Below are 15,319 nucleotides of genomic sequence, written 5' to 3' on the forward strand. Positions count from 1 at the left end.
CTAGTTGATGGCCCTGAAGGTGAAGAGGGGGAGAGCGGTGGGCCTCAACATGAAGCGGTACACCATCCTTACATCCTCTTGGTTTAGTGTCTCCACCAGGAAGGTTTTCAGCACCTAGAACAGAAGCTGAGTTTTCATCTGGTCTAGTCAGATGCCCATGGACCTGGTGCATCTGCCACCCCCTCTCCCAGGTGAGGCACATGCTGCAGGGGAAGATCAGCCTGTGGTCCCAACCAGTGCCAGCCAGAAGCCCAGACCTACCTGCCCCACTCAGCCCAACCCAGGCCTGCCTTAGCCGGCAAGGCCCCGCCCCAGCCCTCAAGGCCCCGCCCTCCGTCCCTCACCTCCCAGGGCCCACTCCACTCTGCTCTGCCTGCACCACACCCGGCCTCCCCCCATCCCCTTAGGCCGCTACAATCAGGCCAAGCCTAGGGCCCGACCAGGCCCCTCCCCAGCCTGCAAGGCCCCGCCCCTCCACAATATGAGACCCCCTTCAGGGTCCCCCTCAACCCAGATGCGCCCCACCGCACTCCCATCAGGCCCTGCACTGCCCAGGCCTGCTCAACCCAGGACACAACCAACACAGGCCCCGCCCCACTCTGCTCCCGCCTCGCCCCACCAGGCCGCTTACGTGGTGCAGCAGGAGCAGCATCTCCACCTCTGCCAGGCGCCGCCCCAGGCACTGGCGCACGCCAAAGCCAAAGGCCACGTGGCGGAAGTTTGTGCTGGAACCCTTGACCTCTAGCCAGCGCTGGGGCTCATAGCGCTCTGGCCTCGGGAAGGAGGCGGAGTGGCGACCCAGCGAATGGAGGAACACCTGGACCAGTGTCTACCGACAGGACAGTGGGGAGGGAGAGGTCAGCTGCACTGTCAGGGAACGTGGCTGGGGGGCTCTATTGGAGGGGCGGTGAGGGCGCACTCACCCCAGCTGGGATGTGGTAGTTCTGCAGCACCATGTCTGAGGACAGGAGTCGCTCCAGGAAGAGACCCACGGGGTAGAGCCTGGAGTGGGGTCATCAGTCGTGGTCTCAGTGTTGCCAGGGTCCCTCTTATGCCCCCTGCAGCCTTCCTACCAAGACCCCCAGAGGTCCTGGACCCATGGGAAGCCCAGACCATGAGGTCTTCCTTGCACCTGCTGAGCTCAGCCAAACCTGCCCCCAACCAGAGCAGCCCCATGCTAAGGAGGATGTGCCCAAAGTTGGCCCCCAGGATAGTAGTGAAAGAGACTCCAGAGGAAGGGAGGGCCCCACCTTTCCAGGGAGGAAAGGATGTGTAGGGGGAATGGGTCTGAGGCAAGCTGCTTATCAGCCCCATTTTCTGGCTGCCACCCCCAGTGGGCACTGCTCTCCAGCATAGGGCCGGGCAGCTGGGCAGGGGCAGGGCAGCTGGGGAGGGGTCAGCGGCACCTACCTCAGGGTCTCCTTGAGGGCGGCCCGCAGCAGGGGCAGCTCCACCAGTGCCCTCTGGGGATTGTCAGTGATGCTGGCCTGGGCTGCCAGGCTCTCCTGGCGTAGGGCCTGCTGCACGTCAGGGTTGCGAGCCAGCTCGAAGAATGTCATCAGCAAGGGGAAGGAGGTCTGCAGGAGCCACAGGTATGAGGCTCAGACCTTGGCACCGGCAGGACCTCCTCCCTCAGGGCACCTCTTCCAGGAGCGTCAGGGGTGTGATCCTAATGCCCACCTGGACTCCTTTCCCTGAGTCCCCCAGAGAAAGGCGACCCCATCCCAACCAAGGCCCACATGCAAATTTTGTTATCACTTCCCAGGCTGAGGCATGAGCTGAGGCATGGGCTGAGGGTGAACTGAGGAATGTGGAAGACAGAGCCTATGGATCGGGCCCATGGCTGACAGGTGGCACCGGAGGCCACTGGCTGGGAGGTAGCATGGGCCTGATGCTCTCTGGGATGGGGCTGGTTGCTGCCCTGACCGTGTCTGTGCTCCCCGCAATGAGGTCCATGGCATTGGCTTTGATGGCATCCGCTGACAAGTCTCCATGCAACAGCAGCTCTGCAAGGACACTGCGATAGTGTTGAGAAGGGCAGCCACCTACCAGCTCTGAATAGGTTTTCTGGATGCATTTGTCACCTGCACGACAAAAAGGAGACAGCTTCTAGCCGTGGATCGGAGAAGCCATTCCTTTGTCCTCCTCCTACACACACTGACCCCAACACCCACAAGTTTTCCTCCCCCCTACCCCGTGACCTCCAGATCAGTCCAGCCCAGCCCCTGCCTCACCCCCAACTTTCTTTGACAAGACATGGAGGAAGCCATAGCTCTTTTATGTGGTCTCTGCTCTTCCCTGGGCTGTGGAGAATAGACAACTGGGCCACCACAGTGTCCCTGCGATGTAGCACTGTCAAGTCCCTGGCGCTCACCATACTGGTAGATGTAGTCCCAGGCCTCAAAGTGCTCTTCCCACGTCTTGGTGCTGGTCCAGCGGGACAGGCTCCTGGGCATGTACATGAGCTGTACGGTGGATTTGAACATGGCCTCCAGGGCATGGATGAACTTCAGGCTGGCATGGCTGGGGTTATTGCCAAGGAGGCCCAGCCGCTCTCCAAAAAGTGCTGAGTTGCTGGCTGCAGGGAGGATGGCACTGCTGAGCCAAAGGCAGCCCCCACAACTCTCCACTGCCTCCCACCAGCACCCCCTGCCCCATTCCTGGTCTACTGCAAAGTCACTGAGATGGGGTCTTCCACCTGACCCCACACCTTCTATGGTGTAGTAGAAGATGCTGGGCTGGATGTCCAGGGTCAGCCTGCCCTGGGCATTCTGTAGCACCTTCTCCTTCAGGGCCTGGGAGAAATCCCTTGCCACCATATCCACCATGGGAATATACTTCTGGACAGCCTTTGGCGACAGCACATATGGGTTCACCTGCAATCGGTTGAAGCGCCATTCAGGCCCGTTCCTGCAGAGCAGAGAGCAGAGTTGCAGAGTCACCCCCAGCAAACATCCGGCCCCAACCCTGTGTCCCACCTTTCTTGTCCCCAAAGGGAATGGGCATCACAGGCCATGACTAGCGCCCTTGAGGCAGGCTACCTGCATTGCTATTCTGCCTGCAGTATTTCCTCTTGGAGCAGCCTGCGGGTGCTGGCAAGCAGGGCGCTCAAGTCTAAACTGGGGATGAGACAGTGGCTTCTGCCTGAACGTGCTGCAGGTGTTCATGGAGTTCATTCCAGTGAATTTCCATGCCTGGTCCTGGCACAAAGGTCACCCACGTGCCCTCCCTTGATGGGGAGGTCTTTTCCCCAGGGGAGGAGGTTGTCCCTCTTGTCATGCGTTGTCCCTGTCACAAACACCATGCCCCAAAGGGGACCAGCTTCCCACCCTTCCCTTTCCTGAGCGTGCTGCCTCTGTGCCCGTAGCATCTGCCTGTTTCTGTGAAATGTCTCTGTCTTACGTAGGGCAGAAATCAAACTGTATCTCTCAGAATACCCTCAAGACAGAGCCAGAGCACAAGGGGGCTGATGGATGTCCTCCAGGGAATGTTGGGCAGGAAGTTGCCCTCAGCCACATTCATGGAAAAGTACCTGGATTTTTGCATGTTTATCTGCTTGTAGGGATTGATTTTGACACTGGTATTTGCAATATGTGTGTGCATATTCACGCATACATGCATGCATGCAGACAATAGATGTAGTGCATACACATAAAAATGCACAAATCAGAAACTCAGAAACACACATAACATGCTCACAAATGTGAACACAAAAACACACAAGCCCATACAATATATATGGCTGCAAATGTACGTGCAAACACATGTGTACACAAGCAGCATGCATATACACATGCACAATTACAGACATGCACACATGCACCCACATACAAACCCATGGACATGCACACGTGCACACACACACCCACAAGCGCGCCCCTTCATTCAGATATGCACACGTACCCTTCCCAGCCTTCTCCTGGAATGGTCATTCCTGGGTCCTGACTCCCTCCCAGATTACCCCAGTTAAGGCCCCCACACAGAGGTGCCTATTTGCCTAAGCTCCACTATTCCCAAAGAATCACCTTCCCCACAGGGAGTGTGGTGGCTGTCAACTGTCTGTCATCTCTCTTTCAGAACCTCCTCCTTTCTTCAGGGCACACTGTAGGCAGCTGACTACCGCCAAGCAGGGACTTCTCTCTGCCTACCCAACCAGGAGTGCTGCGCAGTCAACGGGTCATGAGACACCCTCCAGGGCAGTGGCCCCACCCAGTGCTTCACTCCCGAGCAAGCTTCCTAACGCAAGAGCTCACCGTTCTCCCTCCTCTCATGTGCAAAGTGCCCTGTGCATGTCTCTGCCACTGCCCTGCTTCCCCAGCCACTGGACACACGGGACCCCATGGTCCACTCCTCAGCACTTGGCAGTCACCCTGAGGCCCCAGGCAGGGGTGATTTGGGGCCTCTCTGTCTTGCCTCCTCTCTGTGTCCAGACTGCCCATCCCCCCATCCCAGCTCGCCCCTCACAGCAAGAACACGCCACATTTGTGCCCCCGGTGTTGTCTGTAGGTCAGCCAGGGCTCCACGAGCATCCGGCGTGGGTGCAGACTCTCCACCTCCTGCAGCCTCTCCGCGTCTTCTGGTAGCATCACAGACACCGTTTGTGTTCCTCCTGTGTCATACCTGTGGGACAAAGCACTAAGTCCTGCTGGCCACAGCCATGTCCTCCCCTGGGCCCCGCTCTGCAAAACCAGTCCAGACTGTCCCTTATCTGACCTCTCCCTTCTCCTGGCCCAGTGGTTTCATGGCAGGAAGTCCCTTCTGCCGTCTACCTGCAACCTCGACAACTTCAGTGCTTCTGTGTTCTGGGCTCTTGGCATGAGCCGTGGTTTGCTCCCCCCTCGTGAAGAACAATGTTGTTCATTTGCAAAGACACTGACCAGCGCCCACTGGGCTCCCTCCCTGTCTTCCAAAGGATACAGAGCACCGGGGCCCGGCTGGGCAATGGCAGTGCTGTGTGCCAGGTAAGGGCCTTGGCAGCCCGCAGCCGCAGAGGACTCTGGGTGTTCTCAGTGAGGGGTAGGAAGGGCTTCACCTGAAAATGGGCCCCAGCTCCTGGAAGTTCTGATGCATCTCCAGGTGAAGGTTCTCATAGCCCTGCTCCTTCCAGATCTGCAGCATCCTCAACCAGCTGTTGTGGCGACTCTGGGGTATGGCTTCGAAGGGCAGCACCGCCTTGGGCGCCAGAGAGGCTCTGGTGGCCAGTGCCCGTGGCCCTCGCAGAGACAGCCAGGGCCCTGCCATCCACACGCCTGCCTTTGCCCTGAATGCCATTCCGATGCTCCTCTACCCTGTGCCCGAATCCTTTTATCTCTCCTGGAGACCTGCACTGGCAGATGGATCACGTCATGGAAACTGTCCCTGGATCTGCCTGAGAAACCCAGGGCATAGGTCAGGGCCAGAGTGAGGTCTAGATTGGGGGTGCACAGGGGTGGATCTGGCGAAGAGGCCGCTCCCTCCTCCTCCACTGCTGGGAAACAGGGGATGGGGCTCTTATCTTATCAAAGATCCTTGGATTATTCATCTCCTTGCAAGATCCCAGGCAGGAGCAAGGGAAGAGGAGTTTGCGTTCATTGAATTAACCAACTAGTGGAGCCGTGTGCTCTTCTCCAGGCCTTATGTCGGGTGTGTGCAGTGGAGGCATGAAGCAGGCACCATCACCATGAGGGGCTCAGCCCTGGGGCAATTCAGTGAGTACAGGGGTACAATGTGGGAGGTTCACGGCGTGTTCCTGCCTGATCTTGGCTGGCCTTGAGGTTCCCTGCGTGTCTCAGACCCAGTCCTGGATGGCCTTGCTGGTCCAGCTAAGCAGCAGGCCACAGCCAGGAGACATTGGCCTGGAGGGGCTGGGGGTGCTGGGAGGCAGCTCGGGCTGAAAGGCGAGAGTGCTCTTGCCCTGGTCTATCCTTGCCTGTGTAGGGTCTGTGCCGACTGCTCACATCCCCTTTTCATCCTATAGCACATGGCCCAATGCTCAGATTCATAGCTCAGAGCAATGAGAGGCCATAGAGTCTTAGTTGGGGGCGCTGTCAGGAGCCCCACTATCCTGTCAACTCTCTCTGGCAACACATGGCTAGGATTGTCCCTTGGAGGGTGGGTCTGTGTTTTGGTTCTTGTGTTGTTTCTGCAAAGCCTATAGCAGTCCTGAGGTCCCCCAAGGGGTCGCAAGGAACCTGGAACCCTCGCTCCTCATCTCTCTTCAGCTGCACCCTCCAAGTCTGGGCCCCAGACCCCAGCCTGGGGTTGGGAAGGCACAGCTCCAAAATGCTGCAACCCCTGCTGTCTCTCCCCATCTGCCAGGGCACTGTGGCCTTTCCTTGTTGCAAAGACCAGGAAGAGCTCAGTTTTTCTCTGCCAGGGTCTGCCTCAGCTCTTCTTGCCACTAACTGCCACCCTCTGAAGTCAGAGCTTAAAGGAGACACCTGTGGGGCAACTGAAGACTGAGGCGCCCTTGACCTGGACCCCAGACATGGGAACATGGATGGCCCTGCCCTATCTGGCCCCTGCCTCAGCTGTCCCTTGGGGGAATAGGCTGGACTCACCTGGCACTGCCTTTCAGCCACACCTTGGAAAGACACATACTCCACATCTACCTGTGGCAGGCAACTGCCAGGGGAGGACAACAGGGCTCCTGATGCCCTGGGGATGGGCCCTGGGAATGCTAATGCAGGCAGAGCCCTGCACAGACATGCTCAGCCAGAGGTAAATGGTGACACACAGCAGGTGCGTGGTCGTGGTCTGGGCAGGGGGGAGCCACAAACTACATGGGAAGGCAGAGTCCCCTGGCACGGCTACTCACAAGCATTGCAGTGTGTGTGTGCAAATCCAATCATCTCGCAGGTCCAACAGCCAACAAGACCAAGCTAGGGAAATGCAAGTGTTCGTTGTGACACAATAAGAGAAAGTGCAGATGGCCGTCTGGAGAGGTCCAGTCCCCTGGGAAGATGCCACCTTACCGCAGCCACAGCTTGAAAGCATCAGGGAGGAGGTATTGATCATTTTGTCATTGGCCGACCCATCGCAGATTCTTCATAGGGCAAGTAGAGTGGTTTGAGCCCCCTGGTGTGCAGCTGATCGGCTTCATTTCAAGAGAATGGGCTGACAAGGCCACATCAAAAACTTACATTTTGCCTTTTGTTTATGAGTAGAGCCAGTGTTGTGGGGAAATCGGATGACCTAAGTTTTGGCTGTGGTCGTAGGAGGTTGGCCTTGAGGTGTATTTTTACTGTGCCTCCACATTTCCTGTATTCTGTCAGCCCCCACATTGATTCGTTACCGCTGGAGGGGAAGGGCCCTGCGGGTGGCTTCGGGCTGAGCTGCATGGAGAAGGAGCTGGGGAGGGGAATTTCAGCTGGACCTGCAGGGGAAGGAGGAGGCTGCTCCTTGTGCAGTTGGAAAGAAAGGGGCTTCCACTCTGAGGGGACTCGGCAGTCCTTGGCGGGAGTGGGCGGCAAGGTGACAGAGGGCTGCACTGGGAGGAATGGTGCAGGCCTGCGGTAGGGTGTTGTGAGGGTTTTAGCAGGGGAGGGCCACCATTTAATAATTTTAAAATCAAGTCCCTCTCCCACTCGTCCTTGGGGGAAGCCTTCAGCAGTCAGTGGTGCGTCAGCTGTGTCTGGGCACTGAGCATCGCTGACACAGAGGAGCAGAATGGTGATGTGGCCTTTCTGTGTGCCTTCATCAGTGCCAGATGGTATAAGAGCTGTGCCTCGGTGGGTGGATGTAAGTGGGCAGCCTGTCCTTGGTGATGCAGTCATCACCACCATGCTAGACAGTGCTGCACTATTCATGGCTGCCTGTGCCATCCTCCCTGCAGCTTCTGCAGGCATCAAGACTCTCTGAGCTGTTCCTGAGGGCAGCCTGCGAGCAGGCTGATTGAATGGAGCCTGTTTTGCTTCTATAGTTTTACAGTTGTCTTCACTACTGGGTCATGAACCTAGCCAGGTCACCTCTGAAGTTGGCATGGGGCCAACATTCAGTCAGTGTTTCTTGGAGGAAAAAATGCGTGATTACAACCTGACCATGAACAGCCCTTGTGCCCAGATGCCACCTGCTTCCAGCACACTGTACCCCTCCCCCCAGGATTCTCGGGTGCCATGGAGACTGTGGCAGTCTGCGTAGGAACTAAGGGTATCTTCCCACCTCTGCGCCTTTGCTGACCCTATCTGGCCACCAGGATCCTCTCCTACCCTTATGACTCTGAGCCTCAGTCACTGGGTTCTATTCACTCTGTTGCCCTCCACTTTGAAAGTGCTCAGCTCTCTACCAGGCCCAGGCAGTGAGTAACTCTCCCCTCCATTAGACTACCTTGGGTTACCCTTTGCCACAGTGTTTCTCAAGCTGTTTGTCAAAATGCACACAAGCACGTTGCAACTCAGAAAAAAATGCCTCGATGGGCCAGGGTGAGATCCCAGAAACATAAAGTTGTATCAATCCCCCAAAAGTGATTCTGATGCAGGCAGCTTTCCAATCGCACTTTTCTCTCTCCTTCTGTCTGGACACTGCAGGGGGCAGCCGGAAGCCTGTGCAGTTTCAGGGATTGTGGAAAGTGAACACTTCCATGTCGGCTGGGGATGAGTGGAGCAATGCCTGGAAAACAAAAACTATGGGTGGCAGGCAGGGGGGCAGGGGAGGGGGGCGTGGAAGAAGGGCAGTGTACACACAGGTACAGCTCAGGGAGACAATGACATGGAGTGTGCCCACGGGAAGTACACTTTCTTCAGCAGACAATACTTAGCTGAGTCAAAGGTGGAAGTTGGGGCTGCAAGATGGAGGAGCTGTCAGGCAAGTGGATGAGGAGGACAGACACCGAAGGAGAACAAAGTGCACACGAATACCCCTCCTGTTCATTCACACCCTGAGGATGGAAGTCTCTCACCTGCACTTTGGATTTTCTCAGCCCCTCTTCCCCTGCTGTATTTTCTGAGCCTGCTCAGGCCCCACCTTCCTCCCCTGGCGTCCCCTCAAAACCCTCAATAAATACTAGGAAATGGAATCCAGCAATGTATGAAAAGGATTATAAGCATGGACAAGTGCATTTATCCCAGAAATAAAACATTGGTATAACATCCCCAAATCAATTATTGTAATGTATTGCATCTATCGAATGAAAAATAAAAATCACATTCTCATCTCAATAAATGCAGAAAGTGCATTTGAAGAAAGCTAACACCATTTTCATGATGAAAATAGTGAACCAACTACAAGTAGAGGGAAACTTCTTCAACCTGATAAAGGACATCTATGAAAACTCCACAGTTAACATCATGCTTAATGGTCAAAGGCTGGCTACTTTCCTCCTCAGTTATATCAGGAGCAAGATGTCTGCTCTAGCCACTGCTAATCAACATTTTATTGGAGGTTCCGGCCAGAACAAGTAGGCAATAAAAATAAATAGCAGTCCTCCTGACGGGAAAAGAAGTAAAACTGTCTCTATTCACAGACCACATGGTTTTGTATACAGACTATCCTAAGAAATCCACTAAAAAAGTATGATATCTACAAAGTAGTTCTGCAGGATTTCAGGTAATGAGATCAATATACAAAAATCATTTGTATTTTTTTGCCGTAATGAAGATTATGAAAACGGAATTTAAAAAATAATTCCATTTACAGTAGTAGCAAAGTACTTAGGAATAGCAGAGTACTTAGGAATAAAGTTAACAAAACAAGTTCAAAACTTATACACTCGGGGGGGGGGGGGGGGCGGAGCAAGATGGCGGACGAGAAACACTGCCAGACAGAGTGTCTCTGCAGAAAAGACAGATTCTAGCAGAAATTAGAAAAAAGAAGCAAGAAGACAAGCATACAGTGGACGAGGGCCGGAAGGAGGGGTACCTGACACCCCGGGAGACTCCACGGGAGGAGGCTGCGGAGGAGAACTGGAGGCTGAGACCACCGCAGCAGCCCGGAGACCAGCGGCAAGGGTAGGTGGATTTGCTGTTTCCCCTCCCCTGCATTTGGGACTGCTGGTGGGCTCCCCAGCGGGTGGAGAGACCTGCGGACACCAGCCCAGAGACCGCCACCGCCTCCAGCCAGCGGTGAGCCTGTGGCAGACGTGCCACCAGGTTCCCAACTTCCTCCGGGCACCTCCGTGTGCACAGACCCGAGCCGCCCAGCAGGCGCCATATTGCGTCCTCCTCCCCTCCACAGACCCTACCCACGGCTGCCCAGAGAGACAATACAGCCACCAGCCAGAGGCACCTCCAGGGAATGGGAGCTTCCCTTTTGGGAACCTACAGCTGACTAAGGGGAACTCAGACTGTGAGCTCCCTACCTGCCAGCTCTCCCAGGTGCTGCTGGCACGGTGTTCCCAGGAGAACGGTGCCGACTCAGAGGCTGAGAGACATAGACCCAGCTTGGGCTCTCTGTGGGTGAATTGGGACCGGAAATCCTCTCCCTGGTGGGGATACAGTTTGAACTCTGGACCCAGAGGTCGGACCTGCAGACCAGATCCCCTGCACTGAGGTCTAGCATTGCCCGGGGCACAGAAGGGCTATACGTGAACAGGCTGCTGAGGTGTGTGTGCCTCCAGGGGCGGATCAGCATCCTAGAGGGCAACCCTCCTCCCATGAGGAGGCTGTGTGCCCAGCCCAGGTGGTGTTCCGGTGCAGGGAACCTCCCCGCCGGCATCACAGTCCGGGGAGGCCTGGTGGCTTGTGGTCTGGCCTGCAGGTAGAGGCCTAGGAGAAGCTGCGGAGTTGGGGAGGGTGGAAAGAAGCGAGGCCTGCTCCAGACTGCGGGTCTCAGACAGCCCCACCCCCACACACAGACTTTCTGGCTGAGCGGGACCATTCCAGCCCCGTGCTGACAGCTGTTCCTGGAAGCAGAGAACAGAACTTTGACCCCTGCTAACTGCCTGAGGGCAGGCTTACCCAACCCACCTCCGCCCAGAACAAGAGCTGATAACAGGACACAAAATTAACAGCATAGCCTGTTCCTCCAAGCAAACGCCACCTACTGACAGGGACGGCATCTTGCACAGCCTTTCCACGGCACCCACTGACTCAATATACAGGGAGTGGTCCAATCTCACCCACAGACACCACCTAACGCCTCAGAAACTAAACAAGGTGTGTGAATACCCAAACAATAACCTAAAGGAAAGAAACAACAACTGATCGACATGGGAAGAAATCAGCGAAAGAACTCAGGAAATATGAAGAACCAAACGGAAAACACACCCCCAAAGAGGAGCACCAGCCCCCTAGAAACGGACACCAACCCAAATCAGGCAACCAAAATGATAGAAGAGGAATTTCGTATGTGGATCATAAGAATACTCACCGAGCTGCAACAACAACTCAATAACCAACACAAAGAAACCACAAAAAGCCTCCAGGATCTGGAAAGACAAATGGACACAATGAAGAAAAGTTTAACCGAACTCCTGGAAATGAAGAATCAATTCAGGAAACTACAAAATACAGTGGAAAGTCTCCAGAACAGGGTAGATCAAACAGAAGAAAGAATCTCAGAGATTGAAGATAACACCCTCCAACTATATAAAACCATCACAGAGATAGAGCAGGGAAACAAGAGAAAAGAGCAAAGCCTACAAGAGATGTGGGATTACGTGAAGAAACCTAATGTGAGGGTCATAGGGTTACCAGAAAGGGAAGAGGACAACACCCAAGGGTTGGACAAGCTATTTGAAGATATAATAGAGGAAAATTTCCCATGCCTTGCTCAAAATCTCGATATACAAGTTCAAGAAGCTAAGAGGAGCCCTGGGAGATTCAATGCAAACAGGAAGACATCACGACATGCACTCATCAGACTGACCAAAGTATCAACTAAAGCGGCCCTTCTAAGAGCTGTAAGAAGAAAGAAGCAAGTGACATACAAGGGAAAACCAATTTGAATAACACCAGATTTCTCTAATGAGACTTTACAAGCAAGGACAGACTGGGGCCCCATTCTCACTCTTCTGAAACAAAACAATGCCCACCCTAGAATCTTTTTCCCTGCAAAACTAAGCTTCATATATGAAGGAGAAATAAAGACTTTCTCAGAAAAGCAAAGTCTCAGAGAATTCACCAAGACAAGACCAGCCCTACAGGAAGTACTCAAAACCGTGTTATGCACGGAAAACCATAATAAAAACTCATGAATATAAAAACAACCAAAACCCAAAGATTAAAGGCCAGATAGTACAATGGCTCAAGAGAGAAATCAAAGCAACAACATCCAACCCAACAGAATGAACAGTAATCTACCTTACCTATCAGTTCTCTCAATAAATGTGAATGGCTTAAACTCTCCACTCAAGAGACATAGGCTGGCTGAATGGATAAGAAAATACAGGCCAAGTATATGCTGTCTTCAGGAAACACATCTAACCTGCAAGGATGCATATAGACTAAAAGTAAAAGGGTGGAGATCAGTATTCCAAGCAAGTGGAAGCCAAAAAAGGCTGGTGTGGCAGTTCTAATTTCAGACGATTTAGTTTTTAAACCAACAAAAGTAGTGAAAGACAAAGAGGGCCATTATATAATGGTGAAGGGCACACTTCAACAAGAAGAGATCACAATTTTAAATATATATGCACCCAACTTAGGTGCACCCAGATTCATAAAGTAAACTTTACTGGACCTAAGCAAATGGATTAATAGCAACTCCATAATCGCCGGAGATTTCAACACCCCACTGATGGCACGAGACAGATCCTCCAACAGAAAATTAATAAAGAAATAATGGACTTAAACAAAACTCTAGAACAATTGGGTCTGACTGACATTTACATAACATTCTACCCAAAATCCACTGACTATACGTTCTTCTCATCAGCTCACGGGACATCTCTAAGATTGACCATATCCTAGGACACAAAGTAAACCTCAAGAAATTTAAAAAAATAGAAATCATACCATGTACCTTCTCAGATCACAGTGCAATAAAAGTAAAAATCAACCGTAACAGAAACTAACATTTCTACACAAAAACGTGGAAATTAAACAACCTCCTACTAAATGATTATTTCATAAATGAAGAAATCAAGATGGAAATTAAAAAATTCTATACTCCTACACTGCTGGTGGGACTGAAAATTAGTTCAACCTCTGTGGAAAGCAATATGGAGATACCTTAAAGCGATACAAGTGAATCTACCATTTGATCCAGAAATCCCATTGCTGGGCATCTACTCAAAAGATCCAATGACACTCTACAAAAAAGACACCTGCACTCGAATGTTTATAGCAGCACAATTCATAATTGCAAGGCTGTGGAAACATCCCAAGTGCCCATCAATCCAAGAATGGATTAATAAAATGTGATATATGTATACCATGGAGTACTATTCAGCTCTAAGAAACAATGGTGACATAGCACATCTTATATTTTCCTGGTTAGAGCTGGAACTCATACTATTAAGTGAAGTTTCCCAAGAATGGAAAAACAAGCACCACATATACTCACCAGCAAATTGGTATTAACTGAACAGCACCTAAGTGGTCACATAGGTACTGCAGTAATAGGGTATTGGGCAGGGGGGAGGGGGGAGCGTATATACATATATAATGAGTGAGATGTGCACCATCTGGGAGATGGTCATGCTGGAGACTCAGACTTGTGGGGGGAGGGGGGGAAACAGGCATTTATTGAAACCTTAAAATCTGTACCCCCATAATATGCCGAAATAAAAAAAAAAAAGCACCATGCTTACTTAAAGAGTAAAAAAAACAAAAAACTTATACACTCTGAAAAATACAGATCATTGTCGAAAGAAATTAAATAAGATCTAAATAATTAAAAATGTGTTCACACTGGGAGGCCAAGGTGAGAGGATCACTTGAGCTCAGGAGTTTCAAACCAGCCTGAGCAAGACCGACACCCCATCTCCACTAAAAATAGAAAAAATTAGCCGGGCAATTAAAATTGGAAACAAAAAATTAGCTAGGTGTGGTGGCAAGTGCCTGTAGTCACAGGTACTGGGGAGGCTGAGGCAGGAGGATCACTTCAGCCCAGGAGTTTGAGGTTGCTGTGAGCCAGGTTGATGCCACAGGGCTCTAGCATGGGGAACAGAGGAAGACTCAGTCTCAAAAGAAAAAAAAAGTGTTACTGGCAGTTGCCGTGAAGAATGAAAGCAAGATACGCAAATGTTAATCAGCGAGCAAAGATATTTATTACTAAGCAAGAGTACACTTTGTAGGGGGTAGGAGTGGGCACACGTTCAAACCAACAGTGGCCCCAGGATTTCTGTGTCATCCCTTTTCTCCTGTCTGGCCTCTCCTCCTTTGTGATGCTGCAGGGACCTCATCCAATCAGCTGATAGCCTTAAGAGGCCTTAAGAACAAACACTGAGGTTCCCTAAAATGGAAAGAATTCTCTCCAGACCGCAACATACACACCCTGCCTGAATTTCCAGCCTGCGGACTTGCAGAATTAGGACCCAAGGCTGTAATATCAGTTCTAGCCTGAATTTCTAGTCTCCTGGCCTACCCTACAGATTTCAGACTCGCCTGCACCAAGAATTGCATGAGCCAATTTCTCAAGCTGAATCTCTCTCAGTCTGTGTGTGTGTGTATTCGTGCATCCCTAATTGCTATTATTTCTCTGGAGAAACCTGCCTGATATATCATCCACAGGCAAATCCACAGAGTGTGTGCATACATTAGTGGTAACTCGGACCTGTAGGTAGGAAAAGTGGGGAGTCACTGCTTATTTAGTGTGAGTCTCTTTGGGGGGTCTAAAATGCTCTAGAATTAGTGGTGATGTTTGCACAACATTATGAATTTAATGAATACATAATCAATGTGTTCATACCTTATGTATGTATATATTATGTGTACATACATATATGTCATGTATACATACATTATAAATATATGAATGCATGAATGTAAACACTGAATTATACCCTTTAAATGGTTAAAATGGTGAATTTTATGTTATGTGACTTTTTTCTCTATAATTTAAAAATAGGCTGATTCGTGTAAAGAAAAAAGAAGGAGAGGGAACAAAGAGGGTCTTAATTTGCTATCCCCTCATGTCTATTTTCTGATACCCACCAGGGATGCAATGAGAGGGACAGGCAACACCTGGCTTTAGGGCCATTTTGACCATTTTAAAGGACATAATTCAGTATTTTTTTAGTACATTCACAATGTTGTGCCACCATCGCTACTATCCAATTCCAGAACATTTTAGAGCCCTACAAGAATCCCACACCAAACAACCAGTGGCTCCGTCTCAAATGTTAATATCTGGGGAAACATTCTGTTGCTGGTATGAAGCCGGGTGCCATCCCGAGAGACAACTGCCCGGCCTACAGATAGTCTGACCCACACAAGGGCGCTCTGCAAAAGTCACTAAGGTCAGG

At 51.7% G+C, this 15,319-nt stretch overlaps 1 protein-coding gene across 2 annotated transcripts; it reads right to left on the reverse strand.

The window, feature by feature from the left end:
* Positions 1-5,271, reverse strand: CYP11B1 (cytochrome P450 family 11 subfamily B member 1). Of its 2 annotated transcripts, XM_012757351.3 has the most exons (9): positions 5,033-5,271; positions 4,465-4,620; positions 2,711-2,910; positions 2,375-2,578; positions 1,927-2,084; positions 1,411-1,577; positions 924-1,002; positions 632-829; positions 1-114 (listed from the first exon to the last, which is right to left on the reverse strand). In XM_012757351.3, the coding sequence occupies exons 1-9, from the start codon at positions 5,269-5,271 to the stop codon at positions 1-3; spliced, it is 1,515 nt and encodes a 504-aa protein (XP_012612805.2). The 2 variants fall into 2 exon arrangements, with proteins under 2 accessions (XP_012612805.2, XP_012612804.2); XM_012757350.3 differs by lacking the exon at positions 632-829.
* Between the last annotated feature and the right edge of the window lie 10,048 nt (positions 5,272-15,319).

The sequence above is a fragment of the Microcebus murinus genome, chromosome 7 (genome assembly GCF_040939455.1).
Source record: "Microcebus murinus isolate Inina chromosome 7, M.murinus_Inina_mat1.0, whole genome shotgun sequence".
Classification (NCBI taxonomy): domain Eukaryota; kingdom Metazoa; phylum Chordata; class Mammalia; order Primates; family Cheirogaleidae; genus Microcebus; species Microcebus murinus.